Here is a 19,476-nt window from a genome sequence, read left to right as displayed (position 1 = left end):
ATGTTTGTGAGGAACAAGATTTAAAATCTGTTTCCTCCTAGTTAGAGCAGGATGAAGGTGTGTACTCAGACTCTGACTGTGTGTTGGACCCTTGTCGTGGATTTTGTGTATCTAACGCAGCAGTGTGTTTGTATCGTTGTGTTTTTCCTGTCCTGAAACCACGGCTCCCGTGGGCCCCGGCGCCCTGCTGAAACTCCAGTAAAGATTCTGGTGGTGGTGTTTCCTCTGCCTCGGCTCTGCTCTGTCTCCACTTACAGTGACATCACCGGAGTTTCCCTTCTGCAGAAGCTGCATAAATACTACGGCTGCCTCCCAGCTCACACACAGCAGCGAGCGAGCAGCATGGCAGCGTACACATCCACAGCAGGAGACCTGGAGGCCGGCGTGGAGGAGCGGACGGTGGTGGTGGTGGAGAGGAGGGTGTCAGCAGCGTGGATGTGGAAGGTGTCCGGGGCCCTGCTGACGGCGGCTCTGTGTTTTGGAGGCGTCCTGCTCTGCGCCTGGCTCTGGAGTGGAAGCCCTGAACAGACGGTAAGGAGCGTCTCCACCTTTCTGACGAGGAGTCTTTAGAAAGCTTCACCTCTGACCCGCCTTCCCCTCTCGCTGCAGACACCCCCCGGCCAGACGGAGGCGCTGATCAGGAAGGACGCTGCTGAGAGAACAGGTGAGGACATGTCCGCCGCTCGTCAGCTGTGTCTTTGTGGTTTCTCTGAGGTTGACGTTTGTCCCCCTGTCTCCTCAGATCCTCACATGACGCTGAGACAGATCAGCAGCAAGGCCAAGGCCGCCATCCACCTGGAAGGTGAGTCTCTGTGAAGCAACGTGTTCTGATGAGGGTCAGGGCCAGAGGCCACCGGCTCCTGGTGATCCAGGAGTATCCGGGTGATGACTCAGGACTCTCTGCTGTCCTTCCAGGTAGCTACGACGACGACGAGGACTCCAACAGCAAGCTGGAGTGGAGGGACGGTCAGGGCCAGGCCTTCGCTCAGGGCGGCTTCCGCCTGGTGAAGAATGGCATCATCATCCCACAGAACGGCCTCTACTTCGTCTACAGCCAGGCGTCCTTCAGAGCGTCCTGCGGCGACGGCAGCCGGGGCGCTGCAGGCAGACACCCGGCGTCCCTCAGCCACAGGATATGGCGCTTCTCGGACTCTGTGGGAGGCGAGTCCTCTCTGATGAGCGCGGTGAGGTCAGCGTGCCAGAGCGCGGCTCCGGAGGACGGGCAGGGCTGGTACAACGCCATCTATCTGGGCGCCGTGTTCCAGCTGAACCGAGGGGACCGGCTGCAGACAGAAACCAACCCACTGTCCGAGCTGGAGACGGATGCCGGGCAGACCTTCTTCGGCGTGTTTGCACTTTGAAATGACGAAGACGTCATTTGTCATCATCCTCAGAGCGATGCACAGCTGTCTCCATGGAGATCTTCACCGCATGTAAACTGTACCAGTTTGACTTTATTTAGGCACTTTCCTCTGACCTGAGATTGTAGAGGACGTCTCTGCTGCTCTGAGCGCGTGCAGGCGGCGTCCTCTGACCGCACCTGATCTGAGCGCGTGCAGACGGCGTCCTATGACCGCACCTGATCTGAGCGCGTGCAGACGGCGTCCTATGACCGCACCTGATCTGAGCGCGTGCAGACGGCGTCCTATGACCGCACCTGATCTGAGCGCGTGCAGACGGCGTCCTATGACCGCACCTGATCTGAGCGCGTGCAGACGGCGTCCTCTGACCGCACCAGTCTGTATTTATTGTATTTATTTCTATGTAACTGATATTTATATTAAAATGTACAGAAAGAGGCCGACTCATTCAAAACTGACACACAACACACACACTACAGCTGAGAGGACACACAACACACACACCCTACAGCTGAGAGGACACACAACACACACACACTACAGCTGAGAGGACACACACACACACACTACAGCTGAGAGGACACACACACACACACTACAGCTGAGAGGACACACACACACACACTACAGCTGAGAGGACACACACACACAAAGAAAGACACACACACACACAGACAGACACTGAAACACACAGCCACACACACATAAACACACACACACAGGCTGCCAAGTGTGTGTGAACCTCCTCCTCTGTCCTTTCTTTGTCGACACAGGAGGGGAATTTCCTGGTTGTGTAGTGCTGTGTCAGGTGGAGGCCCACAGAAGCCTCAGCCCGGAGCGGGTTTTCCCCAGCGACACCCCCCCACCCACTAACCCGTTTCCTCTATTACCACATACCAGGTCCTCAGTCAGCTGTGTGTGTGTGCTGCAGCCGGACACACTCGGCTTCCTGTGTTCCTCTAACAGACTGACCCCGAGCCGCGCAGCGGGTCAGAGGCAGACGGCTGGCGCCCCCTGCTGGTGCATACAAGCTGCACACTAATGAGCAGTGAAAAAAGGAAAGCTTTATTATATCAGCATACACATACTCTGAAATATACCAACACGATAGATAGAGTGAATACAAACATCCTCAAACCCATGGATATTATCATTGTTATTATGTGCGATAGATAATAGAACATCTCCTAAAGTATTTCATTCATATGTTACACGTCCCACACAGTTAATGCCTATGGCCTATTTCATCCAGTGCTGCTGGCCTCAGACCCTGAGCTCAGATCCATCCTCACAGCTACACCAAGCGCAGACACCGGTTTAAAGTGCACTGAGAGACAAAGAGGACAGGCCGCTGGGATCAGGCCTTCAGCGGCCTGTTAGAAAACCTGCAGAGAGCCGAGGAATGAAATAGAACATCCAGATTAACTGCAGAATAAACACGACGCCTTCATCTAAACAAACCAATAAACACGAAGCGTCGTCCCGATTGTCTGAGAAAAAGGAAACAGGAAAACAAACGGTGCTTCCTCTGGATATCTACAGTCAGGAGGAGCGGCAGCGGGAAGCCAGACTGGGTCTGACAGACGGACGCCACTTCCTCCCACCGTGCTAATGTGAAGACACTCTGTCTGCTAGCTAGCTCCCCTCTGATTGGCTGTGCTGAGAGTTGAGGGCGGGGCCTTGATACCTGAACTACTGGCTAACGATAATGCTAATGTTACAGCAAAGGTACAAAGCTACACTGAACATGTGTGATTACCACTTCTGATCGTCTGTGATGTCACTGAGGCTCCGCCTGCTGGTGATTGACAGCTCCAAGGCAGGTCGCTGTTTGGTTGTTAGCATTGCTAATAATGCTAACAATAACTTAGAACTGGTGACAACCTGAACCAACGCTGAGCCTGACGCTTCATGTGGTCTGTGGTTTAATTTCCTGATGCATTGTGGGATACACTGAGCCCACCACATTCAGACAGCACTACAAAGTGGACTTTACAGTACTCCGACCCGACCCTGTTGCTGCTTCTAGCAGGCTAAACACAAGGTAGCTTCACTTTGGCCCGGTGTGAGGAAGCAGCGGCGCCACGTTCACACTCGGTCTGTTCTCGCTGTGAGACGGTTGACTTCTGCTGCGCCACTCGACCAAAACACGCCGTGAAACCCCTGAAACCCTTTAACAGTGCTGCACTCAGACTCTGACATGCTGCAGCTCCGGGCCCTACAGTTATTATGGCTATTTATTAATATGAGCTGCGCCTCACAGGGACAAACTGTACATGGCTGCGTCCCTTTAAATCAAATCCTCAAATGTAAACAGACAACAGAACGACAACGCTGCGACAGAACAGGGCAAAAACTACAGAACGATAGAAAGCACTACAGCTGTGTCCGCCTAACAAAGAGGAAAGGTGGAGACCAAACACACAAACACAAAGGTTTCCCCAACACGAAGCAGGAGGCCGGACCGCTCGCCGCCGCGCCGACCCCCACACGTCCTGCGTTTCTGGGCTGAGATGGAACCTGTGAGGGTGGCTGTCACCGAAGCTGCCGAGTGCCAAGCATCATTTGTGCTTTAAAAACAGTGTCCACACACCGCCGTGCTCTGCGCCAAACCAGTGAACGTCACAGTGTCCCAGTGTTTGGTGTGTCCCCCGTGTGCACCGTGTGACCGCCTCCCCAGCCCCGCCCACCGCCTATTTGTACAGCAGGGGGATCTGGCTGTTGTGACAGTGGTTGCGGCTCATCTTGCTGTCGGCCGGGTACAGGTTGGAGGAGTTGGAGAAGGATGGCGGGAGGGAGTGATTGTCCGTGGACGGATAGCCCGGCGGGGGCAGCAGAGACTTGGAGTCAGGCTGAGACGAGGGCGGGGGGACGTTGTGGTTCTGGTTTTGGCCCGCGGAGGGTCGGCGCCGGTTGCGCAGAGCCTGCCGCTCGGCCAGCTGGTTGCGGAGCGCCGACACCCTCTCTTCTTTCTGAAAAGAGGACAGGAGGGTCAGAAGGCAGAAGCACCCCCCCCCCATATGTGTGGTGTCCAACAAAGGGTTAACTTCCATACGCCACACAAAACCCAAAAACAACCCAGGACAACAACTTTCAAAGTAAAAGAGAAAAATACAAACAAACTCCAGTAACCAGAACAACCTGCGATGGATCTGAGAACAAACCACATGAAGGTGATGATCATGACTCATGTTCTCCTGAGACTGATCCTGTTCTATATTTCTACATGTTAGTGACACCCGGCCCGCGGACTGCGCACACAATATCAAACAAAGGCAGCAAAAGTCAGCTGTCAGCACGGCATCATTCCATGCTGCTCTCTCTCTACAGAGCATCCAGATGTCACCGCGGTGCTGCAGCCGACACATTTCATCGTCATCTGCTCTTAAAAAGCTCAGGTCTTGCCCGACTTCCAGAACTCTGGGATTTGCTACTTTAACTTTGACTTTAACTCTAATGGTTCTTCTGTAAAAACATCTTCACATCATCTGCTCTGTGTGTGTGTGTCAACATACAACCAGCACACACTCAGAGCAGACAAGGACACAGAGAGGACAGACATGGACACACTCAGAGCAGACATGGACACAGTGAGGACAGACATGGACACACTCAGAGCAGACATGGACACAGTGAGGACAGACATGGACACACTCAGAGCAGACATGGACACACTCAGAGCAGACAAGGACACAGTGAGGACAGACATGGACACACTCAGAGCAGACATGGACACACTCAGAGCAGACATGGAGACAGTGAGGACAGACATGGACACACTCAGAGCAGACATGGACACAGTGAGGACAGACATGGACACACTCAGAGCAGACATGGACACAGTGAGGACAGACATGGACACACAGAGCAGACATGGACACACTCAGAGCAGACAAGGACACAGTGAGGACAGACATGGACACACTCAGAGCAGACATGGACACACTCAGAGCAGACATGGAGACAGTGAGGACAGACATGGACACACTCAGAGCAGACATGGACACAGAGAGGACAGACATGGACACAGTGAGGACAGACATGGACACACTCAGAGCAGACATGGACACAGAGAGGACAGACATGGACACACTCAGAGCAGACATGGACACAGAGAGGACAGACATGGACACAGTGAGGACAGACATGGGCACAGTGAGGACAGACATGGACACACTCAGAGCAGACATGGACACAGTGAGGACAGACATGGACACACTCAGAGGACAGAGGAGTGAGCAGTGAGTGACAGCAACAGACTCTTACAGTGATGAAACTGTAACAGGAGCATATGTATAAAGGGTGATACTGTGCCAGTGGTCTCTGATTTATATTATCATTTATGAAAAATGTGGCCCTGTGCTTTTCTTATGGAAGTCCATGTGGCCCACCCCTGGTCTATACTGTTTATTTCCACCATCAGAGGTACATGTTGGTCTGCTGGGTGTCTGCATGTTGCTGATGTAATAGTGGAATTTCCCAGCTTAGCATGAATACAGTATTTCTGCCGTGCCAGTTTCACCTCCTGGATGATCTTCTGCAGTTCCCGGTTCTCCCTCTCCAGCTGCCGGGACTTCTCCTCATCGTTGTTGTTGGTGGATGATCCGGTCTTCAGAGTGTCCTGCTGCTCCGACTGCCACTCACCGCGCGTGATGAGACGCCGCATCTGGACGGCAGCAGGGACAGGAAGTCAATCTAATGATGATGATCATGTGACAAACTGCTCCCTACAATCCTCTGAAGCCTTAAACCTCATCAAACCCTGTCATTTCCTGCTGAGGCTGCAGGTGGCGCTCAGCCTCCGCTCCAGTCAGCTCGTCTGTTTGTTCAGTGAAACTGCTGCGTGTCAAACATCTCAGACTGTTTACAGCAGCGACAAACAGACGAGTCTCACAGACCGTCGCCCTGACGGCCCTCAGAGGAGCTGATGTGTGTGACCTTTCCTGTACTGTGTGTGTGTGTGTGTGTGCGCTCACCTTGGGAACAAACAGCACCACCAGAGTGATGTAGGCAGAGAAGACGATAGCAAGAGAGGCGAAGGCAAAGGAGGCGTCCTGCTGTGAGGACAGAATCATCGTCACCGGAGCCGTGATGAGGCACAACACCTGCAGGACACACACACACACACGGTTTGTCGTCTGTATGAAGAACACACTGTGTGTTACAGCTGTGTTTGGACATGTGTCTGTCCAGTCATCACTTCAGAGGAGACTGTTGGACACATCAGAGGAACACATCTGAAATAAGTGAGCTGTGACTGACCTTTGACCTGCATGTGCACTACGTGATTGATTCAAATGAGACGCCTCAGTGGCTGTGATGACTCAGTGCACAGGTGTGTGACGAGCCTCGTTAGACAGGCGTCATGTGATCACCTGACATGTGTCACATGTGACTAACAGACACACTTCACTGTGACAAAGACTTCCTGCACTCGGCAGAGATGAAGAGCTGTCAGGTTGTCAGCAGGAGGTGGAGGAGGAGGACGGGAGGTGGAGGACAGGAGGTGGAAGACGGGAGGTGGAGGACAGGAGGATAGAGGACGGGAGATGGGAGGTGGAGGACGAGAGGTGGAGGACAGGAGGTGGAGGAGGACAGGCGGTGGAGGACAGGAGGTGCAGAGGTGACAGGAAGATCACATCCATGAAAGCTTCAGGCATGTGTTTATCGTTCCAGGGAGAGCGCTGCGTGGATTAAAAAGTCACGACACGCTGTCACATCATGTGATGAAATGCTCGACAGGAAACCCTCTGCTGACCAATCAGAGCAGATCAGTCCACACATGCTCATGGTCTGTTATTAATACTGTGGACCGCCGTCCATTACAGGAAGTAGCGGCTGCTGCAGCTACATGTGAGTCATTCACCTGCTAACGTCCACTGGAGGACGTTCATGACTGACAGCTGTTTTCAAACCTGCACACACACAGTAACCCCGCCCCCACACTCTGCACTCACAGCCACGTTGTAGATGGCCATCCCCACGGCGCGGTGGTCGTTGATCTTCTCCGTGGACACAGACTTGGTCTCATAAGCCAGGAAGATGCCGAGCAGCAGCAGCAGGCCTTTGTAGCCATAGACCACACCTACAGGAGAGAGGGGGGGGCAGTCACTGTTCCTGCTAATGACCACATATTAGCATGCTAACAGGCTCAGGGAGAAGCACTGAACGCTGCTGGTCTGTCTGCAGCAGGTCACATGAGGAGAAGCCAACATCTTCACACAGAGAGAACATCCACAGACGCAGCTAGAGGAAGAGGGCCGGCCATCTTTTCCCCTCACAGAAGGGAAGCACCGCCGGCTGTGGCCCAGTTAGTGACCCACATTATTTCAATCTCAACATTATATTTTTATAGAGAGAGGCAACAGGGCCGACAGCAGCTCAGATATGAGGCCTGTTTAATTCAGAATGAGTGTGTGTGTGTGTAGTACCCAGCCATGTGTTCATCTTCTCTGAGCTGCAGTGCTCCAGCAGCGGCTGAATCTTGACGTCCAAATCTGCTTTAGGGGCCTCCTTAGTAAACTTCTGCTCATATGGTCGAGAGACAGCGGGAGAGAGAGGGGGAGAACAAGAGGGGGAGTCAGAATGAGTGAGATAAAGGAGAGGGAGACACAATAAGAAGCAGTGAGGCAGCAGCACGCTGCAGGCCGATCAATGATCAATCATGGCTCTGATCGTCACCAAGGCGACTGTCCATTATCTCACATCAGACTGGCCGTCACACTGCAGTTCCTCCACTGTCCACTAGAGGCTTCTCATGTTCTCTGAGCCCTCCAACATGAACACAGCCCAAGCTGACAGCGTGATGACACGACGATGATGTCATCAGTCACTCACCTCCACCATGATGTGCAGAGGATCCACAATCTGCCAGATCATCAGGGACAAGAAGTCGATGGCCAGCAGCACCCCCACTGTGGCGTAGAGTTTCCACGGCTCCAAGTGTTGCTGTGTGAGGACACACACACACACACACACACACAGTCATCACTATCAGGGGCATCACCAGACGGACTATGAACAAAGACAAAGCCACAGCCGTCCTACTGATTTCTGTATGGTCTGTATGGTACCATCGGTCTCAGAGTGTGTGTGTGTGTGTGTGTGTGTGCACGGAGCTGACCCCCCACACAGAAGTCATACCTATACAGTGATGTGTGGATGTACAGTCTGTGGATGTATGAAAGTAACATGTAGTCTGACACGTGATCACATGGTCAGGACGTTGGTCCGTACATTCTAACAGGGGTGATGTAGTTTCATGTGGACAGAAGAACCTGGAGACAGTGTGTCTGTGTGGACTTTCTCCATCACAAAGCAGCCAAACGTCCTGCCCTCAGTGAAACTTTATTTAAACACTCATGAAGACGGCTGAAAGTCATCCCGATTCGCTTTGGCTCAAATAATAATAAACCCCCCCAAGGTCAGAGCTGTAATGCTCATCCATATTCATCCATATTCCATAAACGGATTAATCTCTTATTCTTCTGATTAGCTCCTAGAAATTCCCACAACAGTGTGTGTGTGTGTGTGGATAAAGGTTTTTCACTTTTATTATCAGCAGTGCCACACACTGTGTGGCCGAACTCATCGTCTCTGCACAGACCGCTCAGAGGCTTACCCCCCCCTCACCTTTTTCTTCTCCTTCTTCTCATCCTTCTTGGTGAAGAGCGTGTGGACCCACCAGATCTTGGTGAACATGCTGCCGTATGCGAGGCTGAAGCCGAGTCCGAGCAGCCACAGGCGGAACTGTGGAGGACACACAGTTAAAGCATCTCCATAGAAACAGCTTCTGTAGAGGAGTCCTCAGCCCTGTCCTGTCCTCACAGACCCTCACCGCACAGCTGTGACACCGAGGGCGTACACTCTGACACTGCCCCACACACACCACCACCTTCACCATACAACTAACACTATGAGTTAACACTGAGTTAACGCTGTGAGTTAACACTATGAATTAACACTGAGTTAACGCTATGAGTTAACACTGTGAGTTAACACTGAGTTAACACTGTGAATTAAAACTGTGTTAACACTGTGAGTTAACACTATGAGTTAACGCTGTGAGTTAACGCTGTGAGTTAACGCTGTGAGTTAACGCTATGCGTTAACACTGAGTTAACACTATGAGTTAACACTATGAGTTAACGCTGTGAGTTAACACTATGAGTTAACACTGAGTTAACGTTGAGTTATGGCTGTAAGTTAACGCTGTGAGTTAACGCTGTGAGTCAACGCTGAGTTAACGCTGAGTTAACGCTGTGAGTTAACGCTGAGTCAATGCTGTGAGTTAACGCTGAGTCAACGCTGTGAGTTAACACTGAATTAACGCTATGAGTTAACAGTGTTAACGCTATGAGCCAACAGTGTGAGTTAACACTGTGAGTTAACGCTATGAGTTAGCGCTGTGAGTTAACGCTGAGGTAATGCTATGAGTTAACACTGAGTTAACGCTGTGAGTTAATACTGAGTTAACGCTGTGAGTTAACGCTGTGAGTTAACAATGAGTTAACGCTATGAGTTAACACTGAGTTAACGCTATGAATTAACACTGAGTTAACGCTGTGAGTTAACGCTGAGTTAACGCTGTGAGTTAATACTATGAGTCAACACTGTGAGTTAATGCTGAGTCAACGCTGTGAGCGCTATGAATTAACACTGAGTTAACGCTGTGAGTTAACGCTGTGAGTTAACAATGAGTTAACGCTATGAGTTAACACTGAGTTAACGCTGTGAGTTAACACCGAGTTGACGCTGTGAGTTAACAGTGTTAACGCTATGAATTAACGCTGAGTTAACGCTGTGAGTTAACGCTGTGAGTTAATACTAAGAGTTAACGTTGAGTTAACAGTGTTAACGCTATGAATTAACACTGAGTTAACGCTGTGAGTTAACACTGAGTTAACCCTATGAGTTAACGCTGAGAGTTAACAGTGTTAACGCTATGAATTAACACTGAGTTAACGCTGTGAGTTAATACTATGAGTTAACGCTATGAGTCAACGCTGTGAGTTAACGCTGTGAGTTAACACTATGAGTTAACACTGAGTTATGGCTGTAAGTTAACGCTGTGAGTTAACGCTGTGAGTCAATGCTGAGTTAACGCTGAGTTAACGCTGTGAGTTAACGCTGTGAGTTAACACTGTGAGTTAACGCTGAGTCAATGCTGTGAGTTAACGCTGAGTCAACGCTGTGAGTTAACACTGAATTAACGCTATGAGTTAACAGTGTTAACGCTATGAGCCAACAGCGTGAGTTAACACTGTGAGTTAACGCTATGAGTTAGTGCTGTGAGTTAACGCTGAGGTAACGCTATGAGTTAACACTGAGTCAACGCTGTGAGTTAACACTGAATTAACGCTATGAGTTAACAGTGTTAACGCTATGAGCCAACAGTGTGAGTTAACACTGTGAGTTAACGCTATGAGTTAGCGCTGTGAGTTAACGCTGAGGTAACGCTATGAGTTAACACTGAGTTAACGCTGTGAGTTAATACTGAGTTAACGCTGTGAGTTAACGCTGTGAGTTAACAATGAGTTAACGCTATGAGTTAACACTGAGTTAACGCTATGAATTAACACTGAGTTAACGCTGTGAGTTAACGCTGTGAGTTAATACTATGAGTCAACACTGTGAGTTAATGCTGAGTCAACGCTGTGAGTTAACAGTGTTAACGCTATGAATTAACGCTGAGTTAACGCTGTGAGTTAACACTGAGTTAACGCTATGAGTCAACGCTGTGAGTTAACGCTGTGAGTTAACACTGAGTTATGGCTGTAAGTTAACGCTGTGAGTCAACGCTGAGTCAATGCTGTGAGTTAACGCTGAGTCAACGCTGTGAGTTAACACTGAATTAACGCTATGAGTTAACAGTGTTAACGCTATGAGCCAACAGTGTGAGTTAACACTGTGAGTTAACGCTATGAGTTAGTGCTGTGAGTTAACGCTGAGGTAACGCTATGAGTTAACACTGAGGTAACGCTGTGAGTTAATACTGAGTTAACGCTGTGAGTTAACAATGAGTTAACGCTGAGTTAACGCTATGAATTAACACTGAGTTAATGCTGTGAGTTAACGCTGAGTTAACGCTGTGAGTCAATACTATGAGTCAACACTGTGAGTTAATGCTGAGTCAACGCTGTGAGTTAACGCTATGAGTTAACACTGAGTTAACGCTATGAATTAACACTGAGTTAACGCTGTGAGTTAATACTATGAGTTAACGCTATGAGTCAACGCTGTGAGTTAACACTGAGTTAACGCTATGAGTTAACCCTGAGTTAACGCTATGAGTTAACAGTGTTAACGCTATGAATTAGCACTGAGTTAACGCTGTGAGTTAACGCTGAGTCAATGCTGTGAGTTAATGCTGAGTTAACGCTGTGAGTTAACGCTGTGAGTTAACACTGAGTTAACGCTATGAGTTAACCCTGAGTTAACGCTATGAGTTAACAGTGTTAACGCTATGAATTAGCACTGAGTTAACACTGTGAGTTAATACTATGAGTTAACGCTGTGAGTTAACACTGAGTTAACGCTGTGAGTTAACACAGTGAGTTAACGCTGTGAGTTAACACTGTGTTATTGCTGTGAGTTAACACTGGGTCCAAATGAATAAACTTACATATCCTCACTTCAAGCAGATTCCTCACTAACCTGGCTCACATCAGCCTCATGCTGTCCCTTCTGTACAATGATTCAATAATCAGCTTCAGTAGTGTCAGCTTTAACAGCTGGGGACTCACTACACCACTTTCCCCGTCTAACTAACAGACTGGCTTCAGCAGCAAATAACAAAAAGAGTCCAGTCCAATAACATAGATCCTGGAATGAGAGCGACAGGTCTGCGGGTGTGTCTGAGTCTGTGATTTCACAGCAGAGTGAGACCTCACTTCAAGTGACAGCTGTGCCACAAACTCACTGAGATCAAAGATCACCCTCACACCTGCTGACTGCTTAGATGTCTGCAGCCTCAGATGATGGCGTGGTCAGAGCATATGGCGCCTCCTGCAGCGGACACACCTGAGTTCCTGTTTATGAGCAGAGGCCCAGCGCTCCACATCAGGCTGCTCCACCCATCAGTGGTGCAGAGCACTCTCTACTGACAGTGTGGTTCCTCTGTCCTATTCCTGTCCGTTTGGACCATGTTCCACCCCCACCTGTCAGCCTCACCACCCAGCACCACCCACAGCCCCTCACTCCTCTGCCCTGTCCATTAAAACCAAAACATAACAGCAGAAGCAGAGCCATGAAAATGTCCCTCCTATGAAGATGCAGCCAGTCAGAGAAGTGATTTACTTCTCGCTCTGCTAACACTTCTTCTTCTTCTTCTTCTTCTCTAAATGAGGCATGAACAAACGATGAGAGCAGCCCGGAGCACACAGCATGGTGTGATGAGCTGCAGCACATTAGACACTGATGCTGTGTTCAAAGACACACACTGACGCTCTGCTCCGCCCTCCAGCTGCTCCGTCAAGTCATGTAGTCATCATTTCACTTCCTGCAGTTTATCACATGTATTCTATAGAACCCTGCAGATATTCACAGCCTTCCTCCTCCCCCTCCTCTTCCTCCTGCCTACCTGGCAGACCACAGGAAACTGTGATCGGTGCACGTGGTGACCATCGATCCCCAGGGGGAAGACAGCAGCCAGCGCCATCATGCAGCCCGCCGCCGTCATGTTGTTGAGGTACGGCTGAGAGTTCTGGATGTAGCTGCAGCAGACACACAGACAGGACAACATGTCAGCGCTCACAGGTCAAACACGTCCTGAGAGCTTCATCGCATTCATCACACAGTCATGTCGCATTTCGTCAGCCTGAAGAAACTGTCCAAATATGGAGGCGCTGGTCCCAGTGATGTGTGAGTGACAGTCAGAGTGGGATTACTGCTGACAGGAGGCGACGCCGCGTCATCTCTGAGACCTCAGGGGACAGATGAGTTTCATCAGAGGAGCAGAGCCTCCCACTACAGGCCCAGAGTGGTACGACAGGAGCAGCAGACAGCGAGGACCGCTGCTGACCGGAACTCACCGGACGTTGCCATTGTAGATGTTGAAGGTTAAACAGACGATGCCGAGCAGGATGCCGAGGCCCGCGAAGACGGACACGGCGGCAAACAGCTTCTGAGACAGGAACCTGTACTCCTCGATCACTACGGTGCGATCAGCGGGGGGAGCGCCACCTGAGGAGGAAGAGGAAAGATGTGAGAAAGGACGACACACAGGAGAGAAGTGTAACCATGGTAACAACACTCAGACCAGGATTAGAGTGGATCAGTGCCGTCCCCACACAGGAACCAGGAGAGAGGACCCCAAGACTGACCCTGCTGGCCTGGGGGGGGCCTCTTCCAGGAGGAGACGGAGAGCTGAGTGTCCCTGCTGTGTGTGTGTGTGTGTGGGTGTGGGTGTGGGTGTGTGGCTGACAGGACGTACAGTAACAACTGTCCGTTCAGTCACTGCAGCGCTGAAACTCCTCCGTCCTTGATAAGGGAATCAGGACAGGGGGTTGCCATGGAGACCAGGCTCTGTAACAGTTGCCACAGCGATTAGAGGGAAGCTGAGCTGGAGTGGTTGTTCGGGTGAAAGCGAGGGAGGCAGGCGCAGGTTAGTGTCTGCGTTCCAAACTCCGCCCCCTTTGTCAGCGCCACACAGCAGGAGGTTCCTCATTTCCTCAACAAGCAGATGTCAGTCTCTGTTGGGTCAACCGTAAGCAAGCATATCAGAGACACACAGCTTCTGAGCGCGCTCAGACGCGTCGCATCAGCAGTCACCTGTCCCTCAGGTGACGCTGACCTGGAGTCGCCACCTGGTCAGTGCCAGCCGACAGTTCATTTCCTTAAAAGCCTAAAAAAGGCATCTCTCCATGGGCGCCGCGGCGAGCAGGATTGATTAGTGGCGCGCTTGGTTCAGGCACAAGTATGTCACCTCTCTGGGGAGAGCCGGGCCAGTAAACAACAGCAGGAGCCATCTGAGAGGCTTTTACAGCAGGCCGGAGTCCAGGCAGGAGGAGACGCCTGAGGAGTCCAGGCAGGAGGAGACGCCTGAGGAGGAGACGCCTGAGGAGTCCAGGCAGGAGGAGACGCCTGAGGAGTCCAGGCAGGAGGAGACGCCTGAGGAGTCCAGGCAGGAGGAGACGCCTGAGGAGGAGACGCCCGAGGAGTCCAGGCAGGAGGAGACGCCTGAGGAGTCCAGGCAGGAGGAGACGCCTGAGGAGGAGACGCCTGAGGAGGAGACGCCCGAGGAGTCCAGGCAGGAGGAGACGCCCAAGGAGTCCAGGCAGGAGGAGACGCCCAAGGAGTCCAGGCAGGAGGAGATGCCTGAGGAGGAGACGCCCGAGGAGTCCAGGCAGGAGGAGACGCCCGAGGAGTCCAAGCAGGAGGAGACGCCCGAGGAGTCCAGGCAGGAGGAGACGCCTGTGGAGGAGACGCCCGAGGAGTCCAGGCAGGAGGAGACGCCCGAGGAGTCCAGGCAGGAGGAGACGCCTGAGGAGGAGACGCCCGAGGAGTCCAGGCAGGAGGAGACGCCTGAGGAGGAGACGCCCGAGGAGTCCAGGCAAGAGGAGACGCCCGAGGAGTCCAAGCAGGAGGACACTTCAGTTTCTAAAAAACTGAAGTGTTTGTTTCACTTTTTCCATTAACTGCAGACTGCCTCCTCCCTGCAGCCTCCTCCCTCCCTGCAGCCTCCTCCCTCCCTGCGGCCTCCTCCCTCCCTGCAGCCTCCTCCCTCCCTGCAGCCTCCCCCCTCCCTGCGGCCTCCTCCCTGCAGCCTCCTCCCTCCCTGCGGCCTCCCCCCTCCCTGCGGCCTCCCCCCTCCCTGCAGCCTCCTCCCTCCCTGCGGCCTCCTCCCTCCCTGCAGCCTCCCCCCTCCCTGCGGCCTCCTCCCTCCCTCCAGCCTCCTCCCTGCAGCCTCCTCCCTCCCTGCAGCCTCTTCCCTCCCTTCAGCCTCCTCCCTCCCTGCAGCCTCCCCCCTCCCTGCGGCCTCCTCCCTCCCTCCCTGCGGCCTCCTCCCTCCCTGCAGCCTCCTCCCTGCAGCCTCCTCCCTCCCTGCAGCCTCCTCCCTGCAGCCTCCTCCCTCCCTGCGGCCTCCCCCCTCCCTGCGGCCTCCTCCCTCCCTGCGGCCTCCTCCCTCCCTGCGGCCTCCTCCCTGCAGCCCTCCTCCCTCCCTGCGGCCTCCTCCCTCCCTGCAGCCTCCCCCCTCCCTGCGGCCTCCTCCCTCCCTGCAGCCTCCTCCCTGCGGCCTCCTCCCTCCCTGCAGCCTCCTCCCTCCCTGCAGCCTCCTCCCTGCAGCCTTCTCCCTGCGGCCTCCTCCCTCCTGCAGCCTCCTCCCTCCCTGCGGCCTCCTCCCTCCCTGCAGCCTCCTCCCTCCCTGCGGCCTCCTCCCTCCCTCCAGCCTCCTCCCTGCAGCCTCCTCCCTCCCTCCGGCCTCCTCCCTCCCTGCAGCCTCCTCCCTTCAGCCTCTTCCCTCCCTTCAGCCTCTTCCCTCCCTTCAGCCTCCTCCCTCCCTGCAGCCTCCTCCCTCCCTCCAGCCTCCTCCCTCCCTTCAGCCTCCTCCAGCCTCCTCCCTCCCTTCAGCCTCCTCCCTCCCTCCAGCCTCCTCCCTTCAGCCTCCTCCCTCCCTTCAGCCTCCTCCCTGCGGCCTCCTCCTTTACAGGGTTAATGGCAGGAAACAATCATTTGGAGTTTTTCTTTTTTTAAATGTGTCAAACATTTGCTCCCTTTAATCAAAGCTTTTCCGTGGACTCTGTGGACTGTGACTGTCCGATAATCCCGCTGAGCTTCGGCTCCTGTCTGGTCACAGCGCTCGGACACATGCTGGGACAGAGAGCCTGCAGCCACCAGCCACCACAGACACACACAGACACACACACAGACAGACACACACACAGACACACACACAGGAAGCAGCTCACCTATCCAAACATCGTTGCCGAACCAGGACAGGTTCTTCTGAGAGCTGTCGTAGTACCCGATCTTCTTGTAGCTGCCTCCTGCAGACAGAACAGAAGCTTCATTGGCAGTGTGTGTGTGTCTGTGTGTGTGTGTGTGTTTGTTTGTTTGTTTGTGTGTTTGTTTGTGTGTGTCTGTGTCTCTGTGTGTTTGTTTGTGTGTGTGTGTGTCTGTTTGTTTGTTTGTGTGTGTGTGTGTGTGTGTTGTTGTTTGTTTGTTTGTGTGTGTCTGTGTCTCTGTGTGTTTGTTTGTGTGTGTGTGTGTGTGTCTGTGTTTGTTTGTTTGTTTGTGTGTGTGTGTGTGTGTTTGTTTGTGTGTGTCTGTGTCTCTGTGTGTTTGTTTGTGTGTGTCTCTGTGTGTGTTTGTTTGTGTGTGTGTGTGTTTGATGTGTACTGGGTGGAGGGTGTGGGCAGGTGATCAGGTGACAGACAGACAGCGCCGACCAGGAATACTGATGAGTCCCGCCGAGACTCAGTCCACTCAGGAATAATGAGACGAGGGGCGGATTACAGGGGGGCAGGATTACAGTCTGCAGGTTTTACCTTGGAGCTGCTCGATCAGAGTCATGGCCATCCTGGAACCCTGAGCGTCAAACACCACGTGGCCCTGAGACACACACACGGACCAAAGCCTCACACACAAGTTCCACACGTACAATATAACACAATGATCAATAAGTCCATCAGGCAGTGCTGTCACTCACCGACACGCCTTCGAAGGAGCTGGTGTTGAGCGCCCTGTAGATCTCAGACGTGATGTCGTGGTTGTTGTAGTTGAAGTCCTCCAGACGCCGGCCCTTGGCCTTCAGCGGCTCCACGGTTTTATTGAGGGCCAGAGCCAGAGCCCACACCGCATCGTAGGCGAGGGGGGCCTCCTGAAAGCCGCCGGTCTCTTCAGGGTTCTTCCCTCCAAGACGAGACATCAAGGCGCCGATAAACTCCTGTGATGTCTGAGAGAGAGAGAGGACATGAAAGACGAGTCTCTCTGAAGACCAAGCCAGAGGCCGAGAGACAGACAGCACTCAGTCTGGATGTTCACGGACCGTCAACATAAAGGTTTACTAAAGGTTTACTAATGAAACATGAGCCTGGAGGTCTGACTCTGACCAATCAGCAGCCAGCTCGTCACTGTGCGCCTGTTTATGAGCAGCGCTGCCAGTCCGGCCCACTCTGATCCAGCTGACTGAACGTCCTCCTTGCTGTTTGACCTTTAAACCTGCCGCTGCCTCCTGAGACCTGCTGACGGCGCCTCCTGCTGCAGAAAGACGCCGCTTTCAAAGATGGAAGGTGGATCTGAACGGGCCGAGCAGGAGTTCTGGCAGTAACTCTTATCATTGACGCTGCATCAGCAGGTGCTGCAAGACTATGAACACCAGCTGCTGATGAAGAGGAGGAGGAGGAGGCAGTAAACAAGATGAATGAACCAATGATGCAGGACGGAGCAGCAGAGTCAAAGACGGTCCAACAAGAAGCAGACACTGGAGAAACGCTGTTCCTGAACGCATCACTGGTTCACTGAAGCTGTGACTGCTGATCCCGGGCCGGTCCCTGCACCTGGCGCCGCAGGGACCGGCCCACGCTCCTGTCCACTCGGACACAGAGCAGCAAACTCACAGCAGACACTGATGGAGGTCCTATCAACCAATCACCTCCTTATTCACCCAGCATGGCTGACCTGCAGAGACCAATGAGAACACACCGACTGTAGTACAGAGACGTTTGTGCTCGCACCATGTTGGACACTCCGCGGACGGTCTCAGGGTTCAGCATGACGATCTCCGTGGTCACGTGTCCCTCCACGGCCTCCGTCATGTTCTCCACCGTGCAGTTGATGGAGGGGTCTTTGATCTTGAACCAGTTGTCTGCGTACCAGCCGATCAGGAACCACACGTACTTCTTCCCGTACAGCTTCTCCTTGAAGACCTGCAGCATGGAGGGAGGGGCTCATGAAGACAGCTGCCACACAAAGACCCTCCAGCAGCAGGGTGCGTGTCGGACAGCGAGTACCCACCTCACAGAACACCTTCCTGGCTTCAGTCTCGTAGAAAAGCCCCACGATGATCCTGGCGTCCTGACGCTGCATCAGACCAGAAGAAGAGTCAGTTACAGCAGCACTCACCGCCGTGGCTGATTAGCATGGCACATTCATTTCCCCTCTATCACATCTCCTCTATGCCAATAGCCTGGCGTGCAGCTGTCCTCCAGAGGGAGGCGGGGGGCTGAATTTTTAATCAAAGCACCTTCAGGTTCTTGACAGCGACAGCCGGGTCGGTGAGGAAACTCTGACGAACACTGATCTCGATGCCTGCCTCCTTCACCCTCTGCTCCAGATCATCCAGCGTCTGCCAGATGAAAGGGAGGACAGACGGGGGGAGGGTGGGGGAGACGAGGGAGTCAGAGAGGAGAGAGGAGGCGACAGATTACAGAGAGACAGAAGCAGCAGATCCAAACAGGTGAAGAAATGTGAGTAAATCAGGAAGAAGTCTGAGTGAGGAGGAGCTCCGCCATTAACCCTGCGGCCACGCCCTCACCGCTCAGAGAGCACACTGACCGAGGTGAAGACCTCTGTGGTCTGCTGAATGGTGGCGATGCGGGTCCACTTCCACTTCTGGAAGAGCTGCACCCTGGTGGGGTTGTGGAGCGTGGCCGACGGGTGCGTGCGGAAGAAGGTGGGGAAGCGCTGGCGGTTGGAGAGGGCGGGCGAGCTGGAGCCGTACGAGAGCTGGAAAAAAACAGAGAGACTTCAGTCACAGATCAGCTGCTTCCTCCTCTGACCACGCACAACAAAGCACACACACTGTCCCTAACAGAAGACGGCGCACCGTCATCTGCACAACGATCAATAAAACCCGTCCACAACATCCCTGAGCGACCATGACAGCCGCCATGTTGGCCTCCAAACACAGTCTGCACACAGGAGCACGGGCTGCTGCTGCTGCTGGGGTCAAACTACACTCTGACACCAAGTGTTGAGCCGGAGGAGGCGGAGGGGGCGGAGCACATCAGAGTGGAGCAGCAGGATCATACAGTCATCGGCATCCGGCCTCCGCAGGAGCGCCGCTGCTTCTTCACACAACAGTCTGATGATGCACAGCGTGAGACGCAGTGAGAGCCGGGACAGAGCTCTGAGCCGGCCCGAACCAGCCTGCAGCTCAGCCAATGACTGTCTG

General features: G+C 53.0%; 2 protein-coding genes across 2 annotated transcripts in view; one reads left to right on the top strand and one right to left on the bottom strand.

The window, feature by feature from the left end:
• The first annotated feature begins 342 nt into the window (after nt 1-342).
• Nucleotides 343-1,601, top strand: tnfb (tumor necrosis factor b (TNF superfamily, member 2)). The gene is made up of 4 exons (XM_028398937.1): nt 343-531; nt 610-664; nt 743-802; nt 916-1,601. Exons 1-4 carry the CDS (start codon nt 343-345, stop codon nt 1,359-1,361), a joined length of 750 nt encoding a protein of 249 aa, XP_028254738.1. The 3' UTR covers nt 1,362-1,601.
• Nucleotides 1,602-2,405: 804 nt separating this feature from the next.
• The window catches only part of gabbr1a (gamma-aminobutyric acid (GABA) B receptor, 1a), a 31,915-nt gene continuing 14,844 nt past the window's right edge, over nt 2,406-19,476 (bottom strand). Inside the window, exons 9-24 of the mRNA XM_028398939.1 lie at nt 18,858-19,028; nt 18,547-18,648; nt 18,318-18,383; nt 18,038-18,229; nt 17,011-17,256; nt 16,850-16,913; nt 16,271-16,348; nt 13,394-13,544; nt 12,943-13,075; nt 8,994-9,110; nt 8,199-8,309; nt 7,793-7,886; nt 7,319-7,446; nt 6,338-6,466; nt 5,884-6,027; nt 2,406-4,333 (exon numbers count right to left, since the gene is read on the bottom strand). Coding sequence (XP_028254740.1) covers nt 4,055-4,333; nt 5,884-6,027; nt 6,338-6,466; nt 7,319-7,446; nt 7,793-7,886; nt 8,199-8,309; nt 8,994-9,110; nt 12,943-13,075; nt 13,394-13,544; nt 16,271-16,348; nt 16,850-16,913; nt 17,011-17,256; nt 18,038-18,229; nt 18,318-18,383; nt 18,547-18,648; nt 18,858-19,028 — 2,205 coding nt within the window. The 3' untranslated portion in view covers nt 2,406-4,054. The remainder of the gene's footprint in view (nt 4,334-5,883; nt 6,028-6,337; nt 6,467-7,318; nt 7,447-7,792; nt 7,887-8,198; nt 8,310-8,993; nt 9,111-12,942; nt 13,076-13,393; nt 13,545-16,270; nt 16,349-16,849; nt 16,914-17,010; nt 17,257-18,037; nt 18,230-18,317; nt 18,384-18,546; nt 18,649-18,857; nt 19,029-19,476) is intronic.

Source organism: Parambassis ranga, unplaced genomic scaffold (assembly GCF_900634625.1).
Source record: "Parambassis ranga unplaced genomic scaffold, fParRan2.1 scaffold_68_arrow_ctg1, whole genome shotgun sequence".
NCBI lineage: Eukaryota > Metazoa > Chordata > Actinopteri > Ambassidae > Parambassis > Parambassis ranga.
This window is presented reverse-complemented; position numbering and strand designations above follow the sequence as displayed.

Excerpts from the sequence above, each read along its gene's own strand:
- tnfb (XM_028398937.1), top strand. The coding sequence starts at position 343 with ATGGCAGCGTACACATCCACAGCAGGAGACCTGGAGGCCGGCGTGGAG. Across the intron at positions 665-742 it reads GGACGCTGCTGAGAGAACAG|ATCCTCACATGACGCTGAGA; the intron begins GTGAGGACATGT and ends CTGTCTCCTCAG. Across the intron at positions 803-915 it reads GGCCGCCATCCACCTGGAAG|GTAGCTACGACGACGACGAG; the intron begins GTGAGTCTCTGT and ends CTGTCCTTCCAG.